This window comes from Cyprinodon tularosa, unplaced genomic scaffold (genome assembly GCF_016077235.1).
Source record: "Cyprinodon tularosa strain WSP-4 unplaced genomic scaffold, ASM1607723v1 ctg12, whole genome shotgun sequence".
NCBI lineage: Eukaryota > Metazoa > Chordata > Actinopteri > Cyprinodontiformes > Cyprinodontidae > Cyprinodon > Cyprinodon tularosa.
The window spans coordinates 1,964,646-1,988,033 of record NW_024038003.1 but is presented as its reverse complement, the minus strand read 5'-3'; the positions used below and the strand labels follow the sequence as shown (position 1 = coordinate 1,988,033).

At 38.7% G+C, this 23,388-nt stretch overlaps 1 protein-coding gene across 1 annotated transcript in view; it reads left to right on the top strand.

The window, feature by feature from the left end:
* Window positions 1-1,133: 1,133 nt before the first annotated feature.
* The window catches only part of LOC119773734 (ephrin type-A receptor 4-A-like), a 41,185-nt gene continuing 18,930 nt past the window's right edge, over window positions 1,134-23,388 (top strand). Inside the window, exons 1-6 of the mRNA XM_038270862.1 lie at window positions 1,134-1,397; window positions 2,955-3,022; window positions 4,863-5,060; window positions 5,862-5,972; window positions 6,382-6,736; window positions 22,868-23,023. Of these exons, the coding sequence (XP_038126790.1) occupies window positions 1,241-1,397; window positions 2,955-3,022; window positions 4,863-5,060; window positions 5,862-5,972; window positions 6,382-6,736; window positions 22,868-23,023 (1,045 nt within the window). The 5' untranslated portion in view covers window positions 1,134-1,240. The remainder of the gene's footprint in view (window positions 1,398-2,954; window positions 3,023-4,862; window positions 5,061-5,861; window positions 5,973-6,381; window positions 6,737-22,867; window positions 23,024-23,388) is intronic.

Sequence of the window (23,388 nt, the reverse complement as noted above, 5' to 3'; positions counted from 1 at the left end):
TTTTTCTATACAAACCTCTGCTTGACCAGCTCCCTTTTTGCTGTGTTTATGATTTTAAATATACAGTAATACCCCATCAGGATGAATGTTTTGTCATATTTCTGCTACGCCCATATTTTGATTCCCTGTGAATATGAGTTCTAGTATCATTGTGAGTCTCACTTCAGATATTCAGTTCCCAACAAAATTTCTACATACATAAAGGGAAACAATTATGAAATGTGTCCCTTTCAGGTCCCCTACCATGTTTTTAAACAATGTGCAGTGTTGTACAAGATGCACCCCATTATTTTTCTTTATCTGTATTGAAAAAATACCTTTAATGGGGAAAGTGGGTTTAACATGCAAATAGCAAAACAGATTCTCATAAGAATGTACCAGCTGTTTATAGCCTCATCACATGGTAAGTTTAGAATTTTCATAAAAGGCTTTATTAGCTTGTTTTATCTTATGTATTTTGCCCATGTGGGATATAAGATATTAGCAGCTGACAGCTGGTTCCTTATCTACATGTCATTAGCACCACAACATCCAAATGCCTCAATATTCCCTAAACGCTCAATGGGGGTCTCCTTAGATGTACCAAACACCAATCAACAGGTGGCGCTGTAGTCACACTCTGCAGCTTTATGTTTTCTGCTTCTCAGGACAAAGAGCCTCAAACACTTCCAGCCAAAATCATATAGCCCAGTCAAGTTTTCAAACATTAATCTTATTCTAATTAATGCAGCAGACTTATTGAGTTCTATTGTTTTTGCTTTTTTTCAAAAGCGTGGCTTTTGTGACATTTTTTTACCCTAAACCTGCAAACAACCTCATTAAGATTACAGATTAACGCCACTAATTTGGGTGTTTTTGTTCACTTTAGATCAGAATATATCATAGATGAAGAATTTGATGCTTATTTGTGCTTTTATATCATTTAAAACTTCCTATTTCATTCACTATTTATTTATATTGTATTAATTTTGGAAATGGCTCATAATTACACAGTTTCCTTCTAAACCTTTTTTATTTTATAAACAATTTTCTTTTTAATTGTGAACTTTGGGCAATAACATTAGATGAGTGACGCTAATATGGGAATCAGTGATGTTTTCCATTAACTTCATGTCATTTAACATCAAGGGAAGCTTCTGAGTGGGAGACCGCCCCTGAATCCACCGTCTCTGCTGCTGCATCCATCCATCCCAACTCGCTTTCACACTTGGTTTCATTTACGCGGAGTTTTCCCAGCGGGATGGAGCCGCTTCAGCCAGCGCGCGCAGCCCACGGAGAGCTCACACGCTTCCACACGGCACACATGGCTGGACATCTGTGGCAAACATTTTTATCTTCCGTCTGGATAATAACATTTGTTTCATGTGCGAGGATGAGGATTTATCCCTCAAATGAAGGTGAGTATTTTTTGCTTTTGTGGCGCACGCTGGGGAGGCGCTGCCTGCGCTCCGGGCGCATCCGAGGGCTGGAGAGAGGAAGTGCGTGGATTATGAACTATTAGGAGAAAAAAGTCAGACTAAAAAAGTGATTCCCTACTGATCTATTTATGATCTATGTTTATTTTAATAGTTTTGCTGTAAGAAAACATCAAAACACCTTTGTTATAAATTATAGTGGCACAGAATGTTAATTGAATCTCCCAGTGGATATTATTTTAAAACCAACCTTTGAACCTTAATATTAAGGTTTCAAATATCTTTCCTGGATAAAGGTCATTGATACCAAAGTAACTATGGGGGCAAAATGAAAGCTTACTAATTGAATTAACTGAAGTAAGATAAATCTGATGCGAAGGTTCAGCAATAGGCTACATACTCCTATATTTTTATATTGCGGTAATTAAGTATTGGTCCCTTTTATTTCCTTTTTTATGTATCCCCTTTACCACAAATTAATTGCAAAATGTTATTTTTTAAAGTTTTTTTTTTAATTTTTTTGAATGGGAAGTTTTGTTGATAGCTAAGATACTAATGCATTTTAAGTAGATCAAATTTGCCTAATTCTGGCACACAAGTTAGCCTACTTGAAAACTTGGTTGTGTATTTCTTTGCAATTAAAATATAAGGATGATGACTTTTACTGTTTTGTTTGTTTGTTTGGTTGGTCTGTGTTTTTTGAAATTATTTTTGAACTTCTATTGCACCATATAACAACAGAAATATGCTACATTATTAATGGTCCCTATCTATCAATTCATACAACTTTCTGTATTGCCCTTGCTGTAAGCATTGCTCTATCATGCTTTTTCTACTCTCTTTTAATGAGATGACAGAGAATAATAAAATGTAGCATAGCTTAGTGTGGTGCCACCCCCTTCCCCACCTGTTTCTGGATCCTGCTCTCCAGCCTCCTGAAAGGGTAAAAGTAGGTAAAAGGTGGTTTGGATCATGTGAGCCTATAATGAATGCCTTTGTTTGATTTAAAGGGAACAAAAACTTTTCAATTGCCAATGAAAAAATGAAATGTGAGTAGATTTATAAAAAAAAAATGTACAGATTTAGACTAGTGCCCAAGTGGCTGGGGAGAGGGACATCTGGGCCTCCCTACTGAAGCTGCTACCCCCGCAACCCGACCCTGGATAAGCAGAAGAATATGGCTAGATGGATGGGTGTACATAGATGTCTAGTGTTTAGAGGGATGGTTCGGAAACTAAAGCACCTTAGTATAAATATTATATTATGCTTTTCACTATATCATACGCTTTTGTTTAAAATTATTGTGTAAATGCCATGAAAATATTAAAAGCATAGAATTTCTCATACCACTGGAATATCATAATATCTTTTGCTCATTGTGCTGTTGTCCCACGCTCAGCTGGGACATGTTGCAGACAGAAAAGGGTTTTCTTTATTATGCAGCTGAATTTTTATACATTAATAAAGTTGTTGAGAAGCACTTTACGCTGCTTTTTTCTTAAACTATCTGCATGTGCGTATGTATATGTGAAATTCTAGTGACCCTGCTGGATACCAGGACAGTGCCAGGAGAACTGAAATGGGCAGCCAATCCTGCAGAGGGAGGGGTGAGTGGGAGATTTTTTTTCTCTCTTTACAGATACACTGTTTACAACCTGGTCCCTCTTCTCAAAACACAATCTCTATCTTAAGCACATGCACACTAGCGCACACTCATGCACACTTGGTCTGGAAAGCTGTAAATATTCTGCCCACAGATTTTGCAATTTGCTGTTGTTCAACAAGCCTAAGTGCTAATATGAGATTGCTGGCGTTTTGTGTGGCACAAGCAAAGGCACAAACCAGCTTGGTGGTGGGTGTCATTTTTTAGGGTTTTGTACTACCAAGCAACTGCCAGAATAAATCCTGGATATATCAGTGGTATATTTTAACTTCTCAGATTTTTTTCTGGTACTTTTTGTTGTCACTGGGATTTTATATCACAAGATGAAATTTATTGGTGAACTTGACTTCTGTTTCTTCTGGTCATCATGCTTTTATTCTATCGCATGCTGCTTGATTGACAGGGTCCTGCTCTTCACGTACTGAGCTTTAGATTAGAGACACCCCCCCATCATCCTCATCCTTTAGAAACACACCCCAACACGCACACACTCACACACAAACAGATATTGAAAAAAAAAGTATTTCTTTCGTGGTTGGGACGAAGACAAAGCTCTCTTCCCTCTGGCAGCTGTGATCTCTGTCTGCTCTAAAAGAGAGTACACAAAAAGGCATCTATGTCTGCTTTTTCACAGTACATTGCAGGAAGCAGCATACAGTTAAAACAAAGACCAGATGGGGATTTTTCTGAAGCTGATAGTGGGCTTGTGTTTCAAGGATAATAAAAGCTCTGATAATGTCAGTCAGTGTGTCGTCATAAAATTTTACTGTCAGATATGATGCTAACCTGGTGTTTTGAGTACTTTGATTGCCCTGGAAATGAAAATGATGAAAGAAGGAACTTTTATCGTACACTGAAGGTCAGAGTCTGTCCCATGTTTACAGCGCTGCAGATTCTTTTTGCAAAACTGCTAAAATGTACTAAAATGTAATGACTAGTAACTTATCAGCATTTCTGCTGTAGCCCTGCACAGGCCACTGATGACATATTGATCAGGTTAGGAAAACTCTTTACATACTTACCCCAATTCACACAAACACACTCTGTCACTCTCCAGCTCGCCCTCTCTTTTTCTTCCTTCAGACACGCTAAATTTAGTGTGTATACAGCTCTCACTGGTATGGAGAGAGCAGATTATTATTCAGTGGCAATAAAAAGCCAATTTGGAGCAGGGAGGCTCAGCGGTCATTTGGAGGGTCACAGTACAAGGCAAATAATCGTCCCTATTGAGATGGATGGTGAGGCGAAGGTTGAGCCCGCCTCGCTTGTATGGAAATGCGCCTGCAGAAAGCCTTGGACACTCAACAGATTGGAACCGCTGGCAACTGCAGAATATTGATGCAGGAGTGAATGTTGGATGGCTAAGCTTTGAATCACAGCTGTGAATTATAGTAAGCAGCACCGAAAATGGTTTTGGACCTGGTTTACAGTTTTTATTGGGACATAGAGGTCCTAAAGTCACCACTTTCAGTTTATGTGAGCAGATTATGTAAAAACCCACCATGTATTTTGTAATTGCAAGGTTTTGGGTCATGAAAAAATAACATTAACTGCAAGTCGATTCTTCTCAGTTGTTCAATACAGTGTGATCACTGAGAGTTTTAATGTTAAATGAGTAAAAAAAGTGTATTTTGTTTGCTAGTTTATTATTTTTTAGTTGGGTAAACTCTGCTTCTTCCCAGAAAAGCAACTAAAAGAGTTATCTCTCGTCCAAAGAAAAAAAATGTTGAACTTTCAGCTATTATAAGAAGTAAAAGTTTATATGTGTGTGCTTTTCTTTAAAGTGGGAAGAAGTAAGTATTATGGACGAAAAGAACATCCCGATCAGGACGTACCAGGTGTGTAATGTGCTGGAGCCCAGTCAGAACAACTGGCTGCGGACGGACTGGATTCCTCGCTCCGGTGCTCAGCGGGTTTACGTCGAGGTCAAGTTTACTTTGAGAGACTGCAACAGCCTGCCAGGAGTCACCGGCACCTGCAAGGTACAATGACATTCTGCAAAATGTGGGAGCAAGAGGAATTTTTAAAGTAAAACTAGACAACCACAGGCATTTTGGAATCATCTGGTTACATGAAACCTAAGTATAATTTTTCAGCCTGTATCCAAATGCAATATATTAAGGAAACCTAATGCCATACATCACCCTAAAAACACCATCCCACCACAAAACATGGGTCTGGCAGCGTCTTGCTGTGGGAAGCTTTTCTTTGGCCAAGAGAGGGAAGATGGTCAAAGGTGATTGAAATACTACAAAAGACTTGGGACTGGATTAGATGTTCCCTTCCCAGCAGGGCAACAACTTTAAAATACAATGGAATGGTTTAAATTAAGACATACAAATGTGTTAAATGGCAAAGTGAGGGCCCAAATATAAATGAGAATCTGTGCCTTCAGAAAGATAAATGCAGAAGAAAGTTTTAATTTTTTGAACTATAGAGTTGTGGAATCATGGTGATTCTACAAAGTATTCAGTCAGGTGGGATAAATATATATGTATGCCACAATTTATAGAAAACTTTCCCCCTTTTTTCTTTTTGTATGAAAAATAGAAAAGCGAATCATTTTATTTTTTTCTATGTATATGTGAAACAGCTTAAAAAATAAAACAAATGAACATTCAGGTAAAAAAAAAAATGTTGAACACTTCTATGATCTCTGAGGGCGCTGTTTCATGGGATGATTTTATTTGAACATATTTGTAGACTGAAGTATACTGGTAATAATGTTAAACTGACACATCTGTCACTGTTTATTTAATAAAAATAACTTTCTTGTCTTGCAGGAGACATTCAATCTCTACTACCACGAGTCAAATGATGACAAAGAAAGCTACATCAAAGAGAGCAGCTTCATTAAGGTGGACACAGTGGCAGCAGACGAGAGTTTCACCCAGGTAGAAACAAACAACTGAGTCAGCCTTTCAGTTCTTTATCCGCCCACCTCCTTTTACTTTAATTTGCTGCCATGTGGAAAATAAAACCTTCTGGCACTTAGCTGTAATTTTCTGATGCTGTTTACAAGCACTTCTGTCTTGGATGTCTGTATTGCTGTCCTATGAAAACTGTTTTTGCTTAGCCAACCCTAAAATGCCTACTTATTCTAGTGTTGCAAGCATTAAAGCCTGTTTTACCCTTGAAATCCATAAAAGTTCACCTGGATAAGAGCCAAGGGACAAAGAAAAGAACACCAATAATGGTTCAGCCGAAACTCTCACATTCAGGTTGAACAAGTGACCTGGATAATAAGGACTTAGGTGTCTCACTGCACATTCGGTCAAGGTAACTCTACCTCTTCACTCGTAGGTTGATGTTGGAGACCGCATCATGAAGCTAAACACAGAAGTTCGAGATGTGAAGGTCACAACGAGGAAAGGCTTCTACCTGGCCTTTCAGGATGTTGGCGCCTGCATTGCTTTGGTTTCTGTCAGGGTTTTCTACAAGACCTGCCCACTCACTGTCAGAAACCTGGCGACCTTTCCTGACACTGTCACTGGTGCTGACACATCTTCCCTAGTGGAGGTCAGGGGGTCATGTGTCAACCAATCAGAAGAGAGAGAGGAGCCAAAAATGTACTGTGGAGCAGATGGAGAGTGGTTGGTTCCTATTGGTGGATGTCTCTGCAAACCAGGATATGAAGAGGAGGGTGGTGCATGTAAAGGTAGGTACCTGCTACTGGATGCAATAATTATTTTATTATAACTGTATTTTTGTGACATTGTGGTTAAAATTTTGTGGACTACAGAAATGAATTTATTTTGTGTCAGCATTTGGAATTCAAGGTACAGTATTAGAACCTATTAGGACTGTTAAGTTAGTGTCAAGCGATGGAAAACCTCAGGATTTGGTTTAGTTGATTATTCATAATTATTTCATATTTTAAATGCAGTCAAAAATACATTTGCAGCTCTCCACTCTCAATTCTTCCTCTTGTAAAGCTGTTTAAAACTGCTTAAAACGCTTCCTAGAACACAGTCACATATGTGTAAATAAAAAAAGCCTTAATTTGAGTAAATTGATCCAACAGTAAAGAAAAAAATTCTAACTTTAAGTGAAATTATCCATTGTTTGGTACCCTTATTGGTTTAATGGAAGCACAGTCTTAATATTATGTGACACTGAGGCTAATTTCTGTTGCCCAGTCTTAAAAATGAAGAGACAAGACAACATGGTGTTTAAGTTAAAAAGGTGTGCAGCAATCAATTTCAGTGCGAAAATGTTTAACTAAGCATATTTTATCCTTTAGGATTACATATTTAAAAGGGAAACAAAAATAAAGAGAAAAATTATTGGAACTTTGACAAACAAGACTGAGCAAGTTTATTTTTTCTACTAGCCCATAAGGGCAATGGTCAGTGAATCAAAGAAAATCCCTAAAGAACTAATGCAAAGAGTGATATCTCATCATTACAGTCTATCTTAGGACTACAGTACACTAATTTACAAGAGTGCCATGAAGGAATGAGCAATGATGTAGAATTTTTCACGATCATTACAAAAAAAATTATTTTATAAAAAATAAAAGCATTGATAAAATTCAAAAAGTGTTTAAAGCTTTTATAGTTTTTATAGTTTTGGTTCCATGTGATTATCACTTAGTGTTGAATTAATATTACATAATATGATTGAATATGACTACAGTGTACTGTTTAGCAGCAGATTCATGCTGCTGAATATAGCTGTTATTTTCAGAGCAGCAGTGGTGTTTATGAGGCTCTGACTGAATACAGGGATAGATGCATAACAGATTGTAATAAACCTTGATTAATTTCATGTTTGCTTTAATGTCACTGAAAAAAACATAGCAAAACATCACGATGGAATGTTAAAGCCATATTGCTAATGCATTTTATCTAATTATAGAGGGTGATGTGTAAAGCACAGTTGTCCAACAACTAAAATATTTTTTTTTGTTTTGAAGTCACAAAATCTGTTTTGCATCATCTCTGCATCAAACTAATTAAAGCATTAGATTCAAAGAGTTAGCACTAGTTTACTTGGCAAAGTCTAGGTGATGACATAGTTCCACAGTTGGACTGTGCCTCGTCAAGTATTAATGTGTCACTTGCAGATCAGCTGCAGAACAAATTCATCAAATGAGTTGGAACTTGTTAGCGTTTTCATCCAAAAAAATCTTTCTGTTGGGAAGCAGACTTTATGCTTCCATGTTCTTAACCAGCTTTCCTTAAGATCTTTAGAAGCTCATGGTTTAAGTCTGAGCTGTAGTTACATGTTTAACCATCTGGCTGAAGACACCCATTCCTAATACTTTCAGCACAGTTTACTTATATGTGATTTTTATCCTGCAGATGTTTAAATATGCATGCTGTTGTGTCGAAGTGAGGTGCACGGGAATCACAGACAGAGCAGAGGCATTATTTTACGACCGGATTTGACTCCCACTATTCAGTCACGCATGCAACAGACACACAACATGTTAGCGGAGACGCACACATTCGCAGAATCACATATTCGCAGATGGACCGGCACCAACGGAGTGAATGAGGGGGGTGACATGCTGATCTACACCCTTGGCTTTATTTATTAAGCCCATCCTGGCGGGCTAATTGTATAACAAACAGAACCATAACTCAAAGAGAACAGAGGAGAAGCTCAGAGCGATGCAATCCTGTGCCAGTTGGCAATATAAAGAGAGGCGGAAAAAGTTGACGTTTCATTCTAAGCATTGAAAACAACGACCACAAAATTCTATGAGTGACAAACGCTCTTTGAAACCTCCACCCAGTCTGCCCTGTTTGTTCCTCTGAAAGGAGGAGGGCTAAGGGGTTGTCCTTGAGGTCTGAAATATGTTGCAAGATTTAGGAGATCCCCCCCCCCTTAACACCACTGAATGTCCAGCAGATGTGAAGTGCCATCTATCTATCTCCAGCTCTCTTCTTCCGCTCTCACCGCCTGTCAGGTTGTTGGCTGAGAGCAGCTGCTTCAGCAGAAATCCATCAAAGTCCAGATGAATTCACAGAGGTGAGCAGGAAAATCTCTGTCTCTGCAGTAAGAGATGGAGAACTGAATGTTTGTAGTGGTTTCAGTTAAACATCTGCAGAGAAAAGATTAAAGGGGAGGGCAGATTTAGATGGGGGGGACAATGATCTTAGTTTTCTCATGTCACTGAGGTCAGAAAGTTTCCAAATCTTCTTCTTTTAGAAAAACAAGTTCTGGCAGCAAAGCAAGCATATTTTAACCTTCAGAAGTATATTGTTTTTACATGTTACACCACTTAAATCTTCTTTATGAATCACTCAGGCATAAAAAAGCTCAAGAGTTAAACCAGTGCTGCGTATACACATGACTAACAGCTTAGTAAACAAAGAATTGTAATCCGGATCTTTTGGCTCTTTTACCAGTGATGTTACTAGTATTTTATTAAAATATGCTAAATAGAAACTATGAAACTATCAAGGAACACAGAATTTGGAAATATTTTTCTCACACACCAAAGGTGATTGCCAAAAAGCTGTTAGCTGAACACTTGGCACACTTTAGTTGATTAAATGCCGGTGATGCTTCTCCCTGGTTTTCTGTCTATCCTTAATTCTTTCCTGTTGCTCAATAATATTCCTTTCACAATAATTTATTAGTTGTGGAATCTTTTCTTTAGGTGTGGCCCCTTTTCTTTTGCACATAAAATAGTTTCCAAACAACCAACTTTATCCAGGATTCAATGTCCTACAATCCCATATGAACAGTTTTTCACAGCAGTGATGCAGGTGCAGTGCTTGAAACTTTTGAGATTTCTGAATTTTTGTTTTTGTTTTTTGAAGTACACAACTAATAGTTTTCCTTGACAGATTCTTCCACTGAGCCTGTAAATCTTGTCAGAGTCTTGGCTGTTTGCACTCTGGTTAATACTGGGAAGTGTAGCTTACATTACCCTGCAGAAGACAACAGTATTATAGCAAAGGGGGCATTTTTCGGACTGATGAAGGAGTAGAAGGAGTAAAATGATCTATATTATCTAGTAGAGGTGTCATACAACTGTGCTTATTTTCTTTCAGCCTTAGCCAGTCGATCCTCAAAACTGTTTCTTACCTTGCAGTTACCTTACTTATTTGTAAAGCTTTCTTTTCTTAGAAAAGGGGGACTTTCAACACCAGGAAACAAAAGGATAATTACACCTCCACCTTTACTACTCAACAATGCCCATTCATATCCTGATCAATCAATCAATCAATCAATCGTTGTCCGACACCCTGCAAGAAGAAAGTTCTGCCAAGATGATATGCCGAAAATAATCATTTAGATCTCCCAAGGCAGGGTAGCTAAACAAATAAAAAAAAATGACGTAACTTTGCTGTTGCAGGTGTAGGAGTGAGAACAAATTTCTGATTTCTTTTGAAATAAATTACAAGCTTAAGTCAGTGGGGCATGTCTTGCCTGGTTTGTGGTTGTGTAATATCCGCTCCAGTTTTATATGGAAAGGTAGTAAATACTTTTGGAATTGACTGTACATAGGAGTGATTCAGTCCTTATTTTTCTTCCAGGTTTTGTTATGTCACCCTCTGTTCCATGTTCTGGTTGGGTTGAGCTGTATAAAATATAAGCATCCGTCTTTAGCCTAAAAATGCTGGATGTGTTCTGTCAGATTTACCTAACAAAATAACAAACAAAATAACTTTCCAAAATGAAATTTATATTACAAAGATGTGGAAAACTGCATCAGCTTTATCAAAACTGTAAATCTGAGTTAATAAAAGTCTCGTTATAGTGATGTGACGCTGCCAGCATTGAACAAGTTCCAAAAACCTTCTCTGCAGGTTCAAAATATTTATTACTATAGAGAAGAATTTTTAATGCTGCATCCATTATAGTCACAACAATAAGGAGCCTTCTAAGTGGATGTGCCATATTTGTGTTTTTATAACAAACACAGCCCGGCCCAGTACAAAGGCCTCCTGGGAGGAAGAGTTTCCGTGCTGGTAGGTACATTCAGTTACCTTTAAATGGATACAGAGTGGAAGTTCCCTCCTGCTTTCATTCTTTGAATTAAGCTTGGTTAATCTTTGTCTGGCTTCAGTTGGATTTGTTAGACATTTATGAAAGCCATAACAGGATACCCACCTAGAAACGGAATATACATATTTACAAAATATCAGACTCTAAATTAGGGTTGGGAATTGAAAAGATTTTCACGATTCCGATTCCCTTTTCGATTCTATGAAACGATTCGATTCTTTATCGATTCTTTTTTCGATTCCAATTTGGGGGAAAAAGGAGAACAAACAGTTTGATTATCAGAATCAACTTTGTTTACTTAACTATTGCACAATCTTACAAACTCAACAAGATCAAGATGTCCACAGGAAATGTGAAACTGGAGTAACATCTGTGTTTAAATGAAAAATGAATACAAGAACAAACTTAATAACCAACAATGTCTAATAACAAATGATGGGATAATAACCTATTTTAAATAACAAAAAATACTAATTATAAAACAGTAGTAGCACTGCAAAAAATGTAAATCTAAATAAGTCATTTGTTCTTAAAATAAGTTCATTTTTTCTTGAATTGAGTAAGTAAGTGACACATTTTGCCAATGGAACAAGACAATTTACATTTGAAATAAGAAAAAAACTATTGCATTGTCTTATTTCAAGTGCATATTATCTAATTATCTTATTTTAAATGTAAAAATACTCATTCCATTGGCAAACTGTCTTATTTACCTGCTCAAATTAAGGGTAAATACACTTGATTTAAGATATTTTTACTTAATTTCAGATCGTTTTTGCAGTGAGGGAAAATTAACAATTGTTTTGCAGAAAGATGAGCATATCTGCTTTTTCTGGAAGGATACGGGATCTTTCAGCGCTTATGGTGTCTCCAGCCGTGGAAAACACCCTCTCAGATGGGGTGGAGGAAGCCTGCACACAGAGGTAGTTTTCAGCCAGTTCAGATAGCAAGGGCAGCGTATCTTGCTTCTTCCACCACCACAGTGTGGCGCTATCCCTGCAGGGGATGGAGGGCAAGCTTTTACAGAGCTGGATTTCCTGATCTACCCTCTGGGCTAAGGAAAGACGGGGCTTTGATTCACAAAGTGACCGCAGCTCGTTGTCTTCCTCCTCGAATAGTTCTTCCAACTTGCGTAACTTGCGTAACTTGCGTAACTTACGTAAAAAACGTGACGTAAGTCGTGCTCCCCAGAGCCGGCGCCCTAGGCTCTGGTGCTGCGGGAATCGAAAAAAGAATCGTTCAGCGAGCTGCCAAACGATGCCATGGAATCGGAAAATACGGAACCGGTTCTTAACAGGAACCGGTTTTCGATTCCCATCCCTACTCTAAATTAAATTTTACCATGATGTTTTACAGAACAGCTTACAGCTTAGCTCTATAGTAAGACTTTAAAAAGATGTAAAGCAAAGCTGCTCTAATGGTGGTTACGTCATTCAGACTGAGTTTTAGCAGAAGGTAGTAAAAATATTGAAGAGGCAGGAAAATTATACCTTTTAGAAACTGGTTTACAAACAAAAATCTGAAAGTCTGTAAAAGCATCTTCTCTAAGTAAAAACTTTATTAAATCCCCTTTCAATGCTGGCTTTGTACATCTGTTAACCTTCATTTTCCCTTCCCTCTTAAAAAAAAAAGAATCCTCACAGCATGATGCTGCCTCTGCTATGTGTTATCGTGGGATGGTGTCTTCAGGGTGATGCGCTACATTGCTCATTGCAAAATCAGGAGTTTCATATCTAAGCCAAAAAATCTCTTTTGATCTCATCTCACCAGAGCGTTTTCCTCCATATGTTTGCTTTTATGTTTTTAATTATTTGATGTTTTTCTTCCAGTAAAGGAAAATCTGTTGTGCTGCATGACAAACACGTCAGATTTGGCTCTTGGCTGCATAACTTATTAATGTTTTCCTCGTCAATTTTACTTGACTACTGCTATGTATGTCGTATCAAACTGGTTGCTTTTTGGATGGGGGAAGGAAAAGTGCTTTGCAAGATTTTTAACTTGTTAGTTATATCTGGATTAAGGTTCTCACATCTGGGCTCACTAATGTTTGGTTTGAAATTGTACAATATATCAAAGTTTGTGGATGTTTAGTCACAAAATGTTTAAATGTTTCAGTAGAAATGATGCCTTGTAAGTCAATGTTTGTAAAAACAAATGGCAAAGTAAAATAATTGCTGCAAGGCATCCTAATACTTCCAAAACCTGCTGTTGAAGAGAGCCTAACTCTGAGCAGACTCAGGCCCCGTCCACACGAAGACGAACCCTGGCCTAAACGCACAAATTTTTCACCAAACCAGCCTCTCATCCACACGAAGCCGGCGTTTCGGGGGTCTGTAAACGATCATTTTTTTATTCACCCTTCAGAGTGGGAAGATTCTGAAACGCCGTATTCGCGTTTCCATCTTTACACCCTAACCGCATTTTTTTTTTACACGCATGCGTCATAGCGTCGCCTCTAAACACGCAAGCGCGACACATCACAACAACAATGGCGCCGTTGCTGCTAATGCTACTCACCCTGCTGTCGGGCTGGTCGGGCTTACAACAGAATCTTCTTCTGGAATATCTCCAGGAAGAACAGAGCAATATCGACCACATAGTTCAGCACCTGAATTTGACTTAACCACAAAAATAGACCCGCAGGGCAACCATGTATAAATATTAGTGCGCATGCCCAACATTTCGCTTATTTTTGCTTTGGCACCACAGCGCCACTTACAGGCCTGGCATACATTTTGCAGCGTTTTCATGCATTCGTGTGGACGCTCACATTTATTTTACGTCTCCGTCTTTACGGCAAACGTTTTGGAAAATATCAGCGTTTCGTGTTCGTTTTGACTTCGTGTGGACAGGGCCTGAGACAAAGCAGCAATGTTAAAAGTTCATGTGCAGCGTTGACAAAGGATAATATAAATGGAGAGGAGAAGCTCTGGAGAGGAAGAAGGGATTAGATGTTGAATGGGGCCAGCACAGGTTGAAAGAAGTCCAGTGACAGCAGAAGGCATCAATACATGGCTGCTCCTCCCCCATTTGGGGGGTCCATCACTGGGAGCAAAGGGTAAAAACACAGAAAATATAAGAGAGAAGGAACTCCCTCCTCTTTTCTAAAGCCCTGGTTAGGATAGAGGTCATGACTGAGGCTGATGAAGCCGTCAAAAACTCTGAGTGACAGCCGCTCACACACTCACAGATACAGAGAGAGTTTAGCTGCAAAGTGCAGGGTCATGACCGAGGCAGATGAAGACGTCAAAAGTTTGACAGCTGCGATCCGTCTGGGATGATCGGGAAGGAGGAAGGCAGTTCCACAGAGAGAATCTGAAATGTGACCGGTCTGAGAGGCGCAATGAAAGAGGAGCCTTCTGCTTTTTGTCCCACCACCTCTCTGCCAACCTCCTCTCTTTTTTGTCGCCTGATTCTTCCTAACTTGCTGCCTGGGAGGATTGGAATGCCTCTCTGTTTGAGCATTTCTGCCTCTGTGCTCACTTCCATCCAGAGAGATTTCATGCTTGTGCTTCCCTCCAATGCACCTGCAGTGTCTTGTCAACAGCAGAAAGCATTTGAGCAGCACTACTGAAAGCGATGATAGAAAGAAAGAGCAAGCAGATGATGGAGTGAGTGCATAATCGCTGCATTCAGCTCCTCTAATTATTGCACGGCGTTTCTGGACACAGGACATGTTGGATTGCTAACATACAGTGTGTGTGCGTATGATCGAGTGTGAGCCCATGCTCTGTATCTCTGATTTTTTGCCCAACAAAGCCTTCCCTCCAATATACTCTCAGTTTGGAGGAATGCCCAGGAATGCCTGGAGAGTAGTGTTGAGGGGCAAACGGAGAAGGAAGAGTGTGTATCTGTGTGTGCTGGTGTGCTTGTGTACGGCAGGTGACTCGTGGCTCTCCAGCAAAGACAATGGAGAGCGACGATTAATTGTCCAAAATGAGCCAAATTCAGGTTAGGGGGAGTGGTTTCCACTCTTCCAACCAGAAGCATGCGTTGTGTGCTATTGTCTCCATCTCCCAGGTTGGTCTTAATGTAGAGAAGCTTTGCCAGTTTCACCAGTCTGTCTATAGCTCTCTGGCATCAGAACAAGAGTTTTTCAGCCTCTCTCTGTCTTATTCTCGTTATCCCTCCTTCCTAAACTCTCTGAGATTCTCAGTCAGTGGTAGGGGGTTTGCTGCTGCTGATGGTGGGGTAGATGTGTGTGATAGGGAGGAGGGCACATTGTTGTAGAGCTCCTTTCACATGCTAATGTCTGCAGCATTGGGTTTAGGTAGGCACACACTCATCTGGCCTTTACTCATTTTTCTCTAAACCTCAGAAATTTTAAACCAGATTTGTAATTTCTTTATTTCCATGACAGCCATTCTCATTGTGAGAACTCTGAAGGTTTTAGACCGATGGTCTAAAAATCACAGATGCACTGTTAAAAATTTGGAATTTAGATGTTGGTTTTCCAATAAAGAATTATAGAATAAGAAGATAGGATTCAGAAAATATTTCATATTCTTCTTAGCTGTAATTTATTGTTTTTATTGAAGCTTGTGGCAATGTCACAACAGGCACGTGGCAGAGTACTTGTTGTAAAGCAGGAATTTACTTTATAAAAATGTACTATCATTGCTGTGCTTAGCCTCACTGTTATCTGCAAAAGTCTTACTCCTCTCTCAATGTTTCTAAAAATTGAGTTTTCTTTGAAAAAGCTTATTATATGACTGTAGTAGCTTATGACTTTCACATATATTGGAAAAATAATTAGCTTTGAGTTATCTTCCCTCATGCTACCGGCTAGTTCCAGTATATATGTATGTCAGTTTAAACTAGAAATTCCCTTACAATCGTCTGAATTTCTCCCAACAGAGTTGTAAGCTCCTACGCTGTATTTATACACAAGGAAATTATCATTTCCTGCATTTCTACAGGCTTTAATTAAAAGGGGCATGACCCCTAGCAGTCAAAGTGTTTTTCTTTCTGTTGTGGCAGTGTATCGGTTCTTTCATCCATCAATCCATCCCTGCCTCCATCCATCACGCAGACAGGTGTCAGACTAGAGCAGTAAGGGGTACTTCCTCCATCTCCACCCCTCTGCTGAGAAGAAACAAGGGATGATGACAGATAACACCGGGTCAAGGAGAATCCCGACACAAAGACCCACACATGTGCAGAATACAGTGTGCCGACCAGGCTCTTGCTTGGATTCGCAATGAGCTGCATTTGCATTTTAGGTAGCAGAAGAATGCGTATGCAAATGCCAACAATGCTGATAGTAATCAAAGGGCACCTTCCCTTCCCAGTCTCCCCCTCCTCTTCGTTTTGGCTTTTTCTTCTCACCTCTTTATCTTTCTCGGCATGTAGGTCTCAGTGTTGTCTTTTCCACTCCACCATCCCCATCTCTTACAATTTGCTAACAGCTGATTTCAGTGTAATTATTGTCCTTCTAACGCGCACTATACTGTCTTATCCACAGACAGACATTTCCACTTAAGTTTTCACCTTGTTATGTCAGGACCTGTGTATTTCTCCCCCTTGCTACCTCCCTATTGTTGAACTTAGACGCTTCCTCGTCCCTCAGTAGCGCAGGGTTAATGTTGGGTTAATGACACCCTCATGAGCTCTTATTCCAGGTCACCAGCACTCGCCCCCTCCTGTCAAAACCAGTGCTAAGGAAGACACAAAGGGCTACAGAAAACAGAAAGAATGGAGACATGAGAGGGTGCTGACAGAAGTTTATGGCTTTAAATACCTCCCTTTCTTTACATCCAGGCAGAGAGGACTGGAAAGGACAGAGACAAAGGCAGGGTGTTCCTCTCCCAGCATTCTCATTTAGTCATGTAATCAACTCCGAAGTCCTCAACAGTTTAAATGGTTCCCTAAGTCTTTCTCTATTTAATTTTTTTTCCTCATTGTCAACAATGGATCGTTACCTTACTGACAACTGAAAACAAAGAAATATGTGCAACAGCTATATTATGACAACAGACAACAATGCACTTAACTGGCATTTGATTATAACACCTAACGCAACATGATGAATCATTCACAAGATGAAAGCCCCTGTTATCAGCTGTAAACCTGTTTATGAATTTACAGGTATCAGTTGTGTGTTTGAGCGCAGTGTGGTTTCAACTGGCAACATTGTGGAGGCATAGAAACTGCTTGATGGTGGTACATAGATGTAGAAAGCAATTGAAAGTTATATGACAGCTAAAGCCAATACCTTAGAGTTTGAAGAGGAAGTGCAAAGAGCAAAAAGGAGGAAATTGTGAATGCGAAAGGGATAGGGAAAGGAGTGTGTGAACTAGCAAATCTGTCGAAGCTTGTGCAGATGGGGCAGGATGGTTGGTCAGAGCAGATTACAGGGGAGACTTCCTCCCTCTCATTTACTGATGGGAGCGTCATAAAGCATACTGACACATCTGAAAACACACATCATTCTCACATTCCTATCCACTTCTCTTTGGATGTCTTTAAGCGTCTTAGAAATGTGAAAGGGTTGCTAAACAAAGGATGGAACTGGGGAAGCCAGTGAGACACAGAAAGGAGGATGAATAGGAACTGATGATAAAAAGAGAGGTGTTGAAAAGAGTTGAGGCATTAACAAGCAAAGGTTTTCCTTGTGAAATTAAACATGCAAATAAAAAATGCTCAAAACCACCATGCTTTGCGATGTCTTCTGCTTCAGCAGAAGATGTCAAGCAGTATAATTATGCACTCATTTATTGCATTGTGGTTCTGTCAATGCATGAACCCCTTGGTATACGGAGAGAAGATTTCTCTCCCTCCACTACCCCTCCTTGTCTCTCTGTCACCCTCTCTCTTTCACTGTTTCTCCTCTTTCGTGTATTTAAATGTCAGTTATGTTTGTGTGGGCCGCTGGGACTGTGCAGTTTTGATAGATTCACTTCCAGTTTTTCTGTTCTTTACATGTGAGTGGGAGCCGATCAGTAAATGTCCTTTTAGGTGTTTTGTTTCTTCACTTGTCAAATGTCAAGATAATTGAAGTCAAAAGAACCCTCCCCCTCATACTGTATATTTTTCTTTCTGGAAATCATCCTCTTAAGCCATTTGTCCTTGAACAATAAGGCTGCATCAACTCATTAACATATTTGTTCGTACCATTAGACAAGGATCTCAAAAACAATGGCTGTATAAAGGGTTAACTTGGATTTGAACCCATGTTAGAGATGACTTTCTGTTTATGTATATCCATCAGGGTGGATATACGTAGTTGTCATGTGACGTAACATATCTAGGGGCTTCATTACTGGCCTATATATTTGAGGGTACATTAAAGCCACCCAGGCAAAGCTTAGTAAGTTTTATTAATGAGGAATATTATTGCATAAATCACTATGGTTGTTTTATGTTAGGTTAAAGATGTTCCTACCATGCAGACAGTTTAGCAAATTTCGGTTTCCAAAAATCTAGAACTATGAAGAACCTTAAATGGAGGATTTTTAAAGCTAAACACTGGCAGTTTTGCTTGTTAAAACAAAGATTTTATTGTTAAACTAGTCTTGGAAAAAATAAACTGCACTGATTACACTTAAAAAAAAATTTCATGTAAATCAGAAATTTGAAACATATGACGTCTTAGTTGAGTAATTACATCTTTTTGAAATGTTTGCTGGACATACCTTCTGCAATATTCTGCCACTGTGCTTTTATAGTTGTAGGTCCATAACTAGTTGTATAGTTGTGTGCCTACGTAGCAATTTGAAAACAACTTCATGAGTCTGACAACAAGAGAGACGCAGTGACAGTGTAAAAACACATCCCCTTTTGGAAAAATACAAAGTAAAATCCCTGAATTGCAAGGATAAACAGTGGGGTTTACTCCACATAGGTTTGTCTGGAAACAAATAAGGCTTGTAGAGCTAGAAGGGTAAACTTACAGACATACATACAATCAATAAAATATATATAGTTTTAAAAGTGTACTAAACCATGTTAGAAACTCATGATTTCAGAGGACAGATAAAAAGAAGACAAAGCATGTTTATTTATAGAGCACGTTTATGTATCATGCAAATAAAAGAACTATGCATAAATAGAAATAATAAGAAAACATACAGAGAAATTCATTTTTGATGGCATAAAGATAATTAAATAGGTAATTAAGAAGTATATTTCGGTGGCATAAAGACAATTAAATAGGTAACAAATATTGGAAGTGAATAGAAAAGAATTATAAAAATGACTTTTTTTTAAAGGAATTTTGAAATCAATGACAATAAAATAAAAAAAAGTTGTGAAACATCAATCTTTTAACTTCTGTAGCAACCACAGTTTTACATGCACTAACCCCTTGTTGTTGTTGGAGATATCCTGTGCAAACTGCTGTGAATAGTCAATATTCTTGTGTGGTCCGTAGAAGAATGCAACCAGAATCAAGAAAAAAAAAAAAAAACATGAGTCAGACACAGTAGGTGTGTTCTGGCCTTAAGACTATATAACCGTCTGTGTGCTTAATTACTCTGTTTATCATTTAGTTACTCTGCTGTAGTGTTATTTACCATAAAACTATTAAATATTATTAAATAATAATTACAAACCCTGTATTTACCACTTATTTTAGCATTAGTTATACTGAAAAAAATGTAGTAATACTGTGAAAAAAAAATTTTTTCAACGATATTTAGTGAGAAAAGAACTACTTTAGCTGACTTACTTTCAGTTAGCTAAGCTGAAGTAGCATTTATCATTAGGTAAACTCTATTATTTGCACTTCAGTTTGGATGTCCTTTACAAAGTCAATAAAACATTGATTATATGCTCCCATCTATTTCAGACCTCAAAATGTCTTTATTTCGTAGCTAGTCTTTGTGTATACTAAATAATTAACCATGTCAAAATAAAAGCTTGTTTTATAAAGTTGCATAAAGGGTCCCACAGACTTGTGCAGACTAATGTCTGTGGACATCTGCATAGAGCCACATAGTGTTACCTACTCTGTCTGTTGCTCTGACAGATGCATTGGTTGCTTCGACGAAGAATAGATTGTGCGAGGTGCCTAATTAGACTTTGTTTCTTTGTTTTTGTAAACATAGAAGGCAACTTGTCAAATGACACCAAGGCAGTGTGGGGAATAAAGACATTTGCCTTAAGAAATATTAGGAATAGGTAATGAAGAAGGCTGATACATCCTTATGGACTCATAGGATGTGCTCAGTCCATGCAGGTATGTAGGAGCCTTTCATCCACCTCTTTTAGGTCAACCTTAACAGCACAGCAATAATTTTTTTTTCTGGTTCTAACTTTCATCTTAGTTCAAGTGTATTCACTTACAAATTGAAAGTCTATCTAAAAGGCACTGTGATCCTCACTGTCTAGAGCTCGCCTGTAAAAGACAACTCAACCTAAACTAACATTTGGCTTTTGCTAATAAAATGTATACATGTATGTAATATAGTGTTGTTATATGCCCAAGGTACTATTTTAACCCTTTAAAAAAGACGTGGTAATCTTATTTTTTTTCTGAAACTATCTGTTTGCCCCTTCATTTTTTTAATTGTTTCTACAGCAACTGATTTTGAATCAGTTTTGGCTCTACTGCTACTGTTATTGTGATGCCAGCCACAGAAACTGATGTGAGCAGCTCTTCCTGTGGGATCTAAAACCGACTCTGTCTCCCACATTCCTCCATGGCGAATTGTTTACTCTAAACACAGAACATATCTGTTACAATTTAATCAAATCTACATATAAAGTATCACTCAAAACTGCATTTTCAGAATGTATTTATAAGCTTTGGAACCTGTACAGCTAACTTAAATTTGTATGCTGGGTTTATTCACAGAACAGTCTTCCACCCCCCTTTTCAAAAATTTTGCCAATGTCCTAACCGTAGAGTATGAGAAAAGACACTGGGGGAAAATAAATAAAGCTCAATCAATTGCATTTGCACTACCTTCACACTTTTACAAAATAAATATTATGGTTCAGATTACATTTAAAAAGAAAAACTGACTTTCCTAGTCCAGGCTTTAATGTGTTGGCAATACTCCTAATGTGGGTTTGCCGCTGAACAGAAGGGAAGATAGAGCTGCAGCTTGTGCACAGATCCATGCATACTTTTTATACAATAGTAAAATCCTGCCACAATGGACTTTGGACAAGCAAGTTCTTAGGGCATGAAAGCAAGTAACATTTGAAGTGAAACATTTAGATGCTTGCGGTTAGTGCAAAGAAAAGTCAAATAAAATTTAATTACAGTACAGTAAAATTCCATTTCAGATTTTTGGCCAAATCCTTCAGCCCTACAGTGTCCTAATGCCATTTGCAAAAAAAAAAAAACTCATCCCTGTCAGGGATGAAAAGTGTTCCGAGCCAATAGGAATGACTTAGCAGTATCCATCTTGCTTCTATACATCCATTTATATCCTTGATATTTTTGTCTCCATTTAATGTGGTACTCTGTTAATCTGCCATGATTGGTGCCCTAGCTTCCTAACTTATGTTTTCAAAGCAGGCTCTGCTGTTGGGGAAGAGCTGCTGTAAAAAGCAAGGGCTGTAGATCAAAAAAGTGCAAGGGGTAGGGGTCTTTAAGGTGTGTTTTTTTTCTCAGAACTGCAGCTAAAAGTCATAGGGAAGTCATATTTAAATAAAGTTCAGAGCATTAAATGTATATGTTGCAATTATGCAATGTTTTGGTTTGGTGTTGTCAGTGTGATGCAGACTCTGTGAAATTATTTTAGAGTTTTCTCAACAGTTCAGTTGTCTGATTGTCGTGGGGAAGAAACTGTTGCAGAAGCCTCTTCCCAGAGAGCAGCAGGGAGAAAAGTCCAAGGTGGGGATGTGAGGGGTCATGAATGATCTTACGGGCTTGGGACACGCAGCGCTGGGATGTAATGTCGTTTATCTGGGATGTAATTTTGTTTTCTGCTCTTCCCACTACTCTCCTTGCCTTCTTCCAGTCTGAGGCGTTGTAGCCTCCACACCACACAGTGAGACAGCTGGTCAGAAAGCTCTCTATGGTGCTTCTGTAGAAGGTCAAGAGAATGGGTTGGGGCAGGTGGGCTCTCCTCATCTTCCACTCGAAGTACAGGCATTTTTGTGCCCATTTGACCAGCGAGGTGGTGTTTTTAGTGCATTTTCAGAACGACTACTATAGCCACAGCAGTACAACAACTAATATGAGTGTGATACAGCAGTAATACAGTTAAAGTACAAGAGTAGTAGTACAGCAGATGACACTAGTTTGAGTGTTATGGCAGCAGTAGTATAGTCAGGGGTGAGTCAACTGAGAGGTGCAGCTTGGCAAGCCAGAGGCAAATACTGTTATTGTAGATCCTTTCTAATTAGAAAACTGTCTTTACTTTTCTTTAAATGGTAAAACTTCTTCACTGGATAGTAAAACTGTGGCATTGTTTAAGTTTTATTTTAGATGTGCTGGACATCACTTTAGGACAACTTCTATCTGCAGGCCTAGTTAAAGGATGACGAAGAACTGTTGCTCTGTGCTCTCCTTACATATCATCCAATTGCAGAAGCTTGTACTCTGAAAGAACAAAAAAAATAAATCTGTAAAAAGCTAAATACTTATCAAAGCACCATAAATGGACATTTAAGGTTTTATTTTTGTGTGACCTGCTCTAGTTCTAGGAAAACACTCCATGATGATTCATACAGATATTCACTCAAACAAGAAATGCACTCCCTGCAGTCCAAATGGTGTTGGTAAAAAAGCAATACTTTTACACTGAAATCAGATCAGTTTGTGAGCTAAAATATTTTTTTACACTCAACCGATCTCTCTAACTGTCTTGATTAGCAATATTTTTGAGCCACTAATTCAAGTGACTCTCTATTCATCACTTTTCAGCTTGTTCGGCTGGTTTCTACAAGTCCAAGGCTTCAGATCCTGGCTGCTTCAAGTGCCCTCCACACAGCCGCTCACTCCGGGACGGGGCTGATGTATGTGACTGTCACACCGGATTTTTCCGTGCGGATGCTGACCCTCCTTCCATGGCATGCACCCGTAAGAGCACAGACACACAAACACTTAATATGACAAAACATTGAATATGGTTGCATGCAATTCCACCAAATAAAAAAGGAAGAGCGTGCTCATTGTTTCCTAAACTCTCTATCTCCTCAAAACAGAAGGGAACACAAATGTGTGTGAATGCCACCCCTGTTTCATCATTCCATTACTTATGACTAAGGCACCATCTACATCCTGTCTGGTAGTGATAACTAAAGACATTGAGGACAGAATAAATGTTGCTTCTCTTTCTCTGAGTCTGTGTGAGAGATTTGAAGACGTTGGTCTGTGTGTCTTAAACTTAATTATGCCTATATACAGCACATGGTTTCCTTAGCCTGGGAAAAATGAACACACTT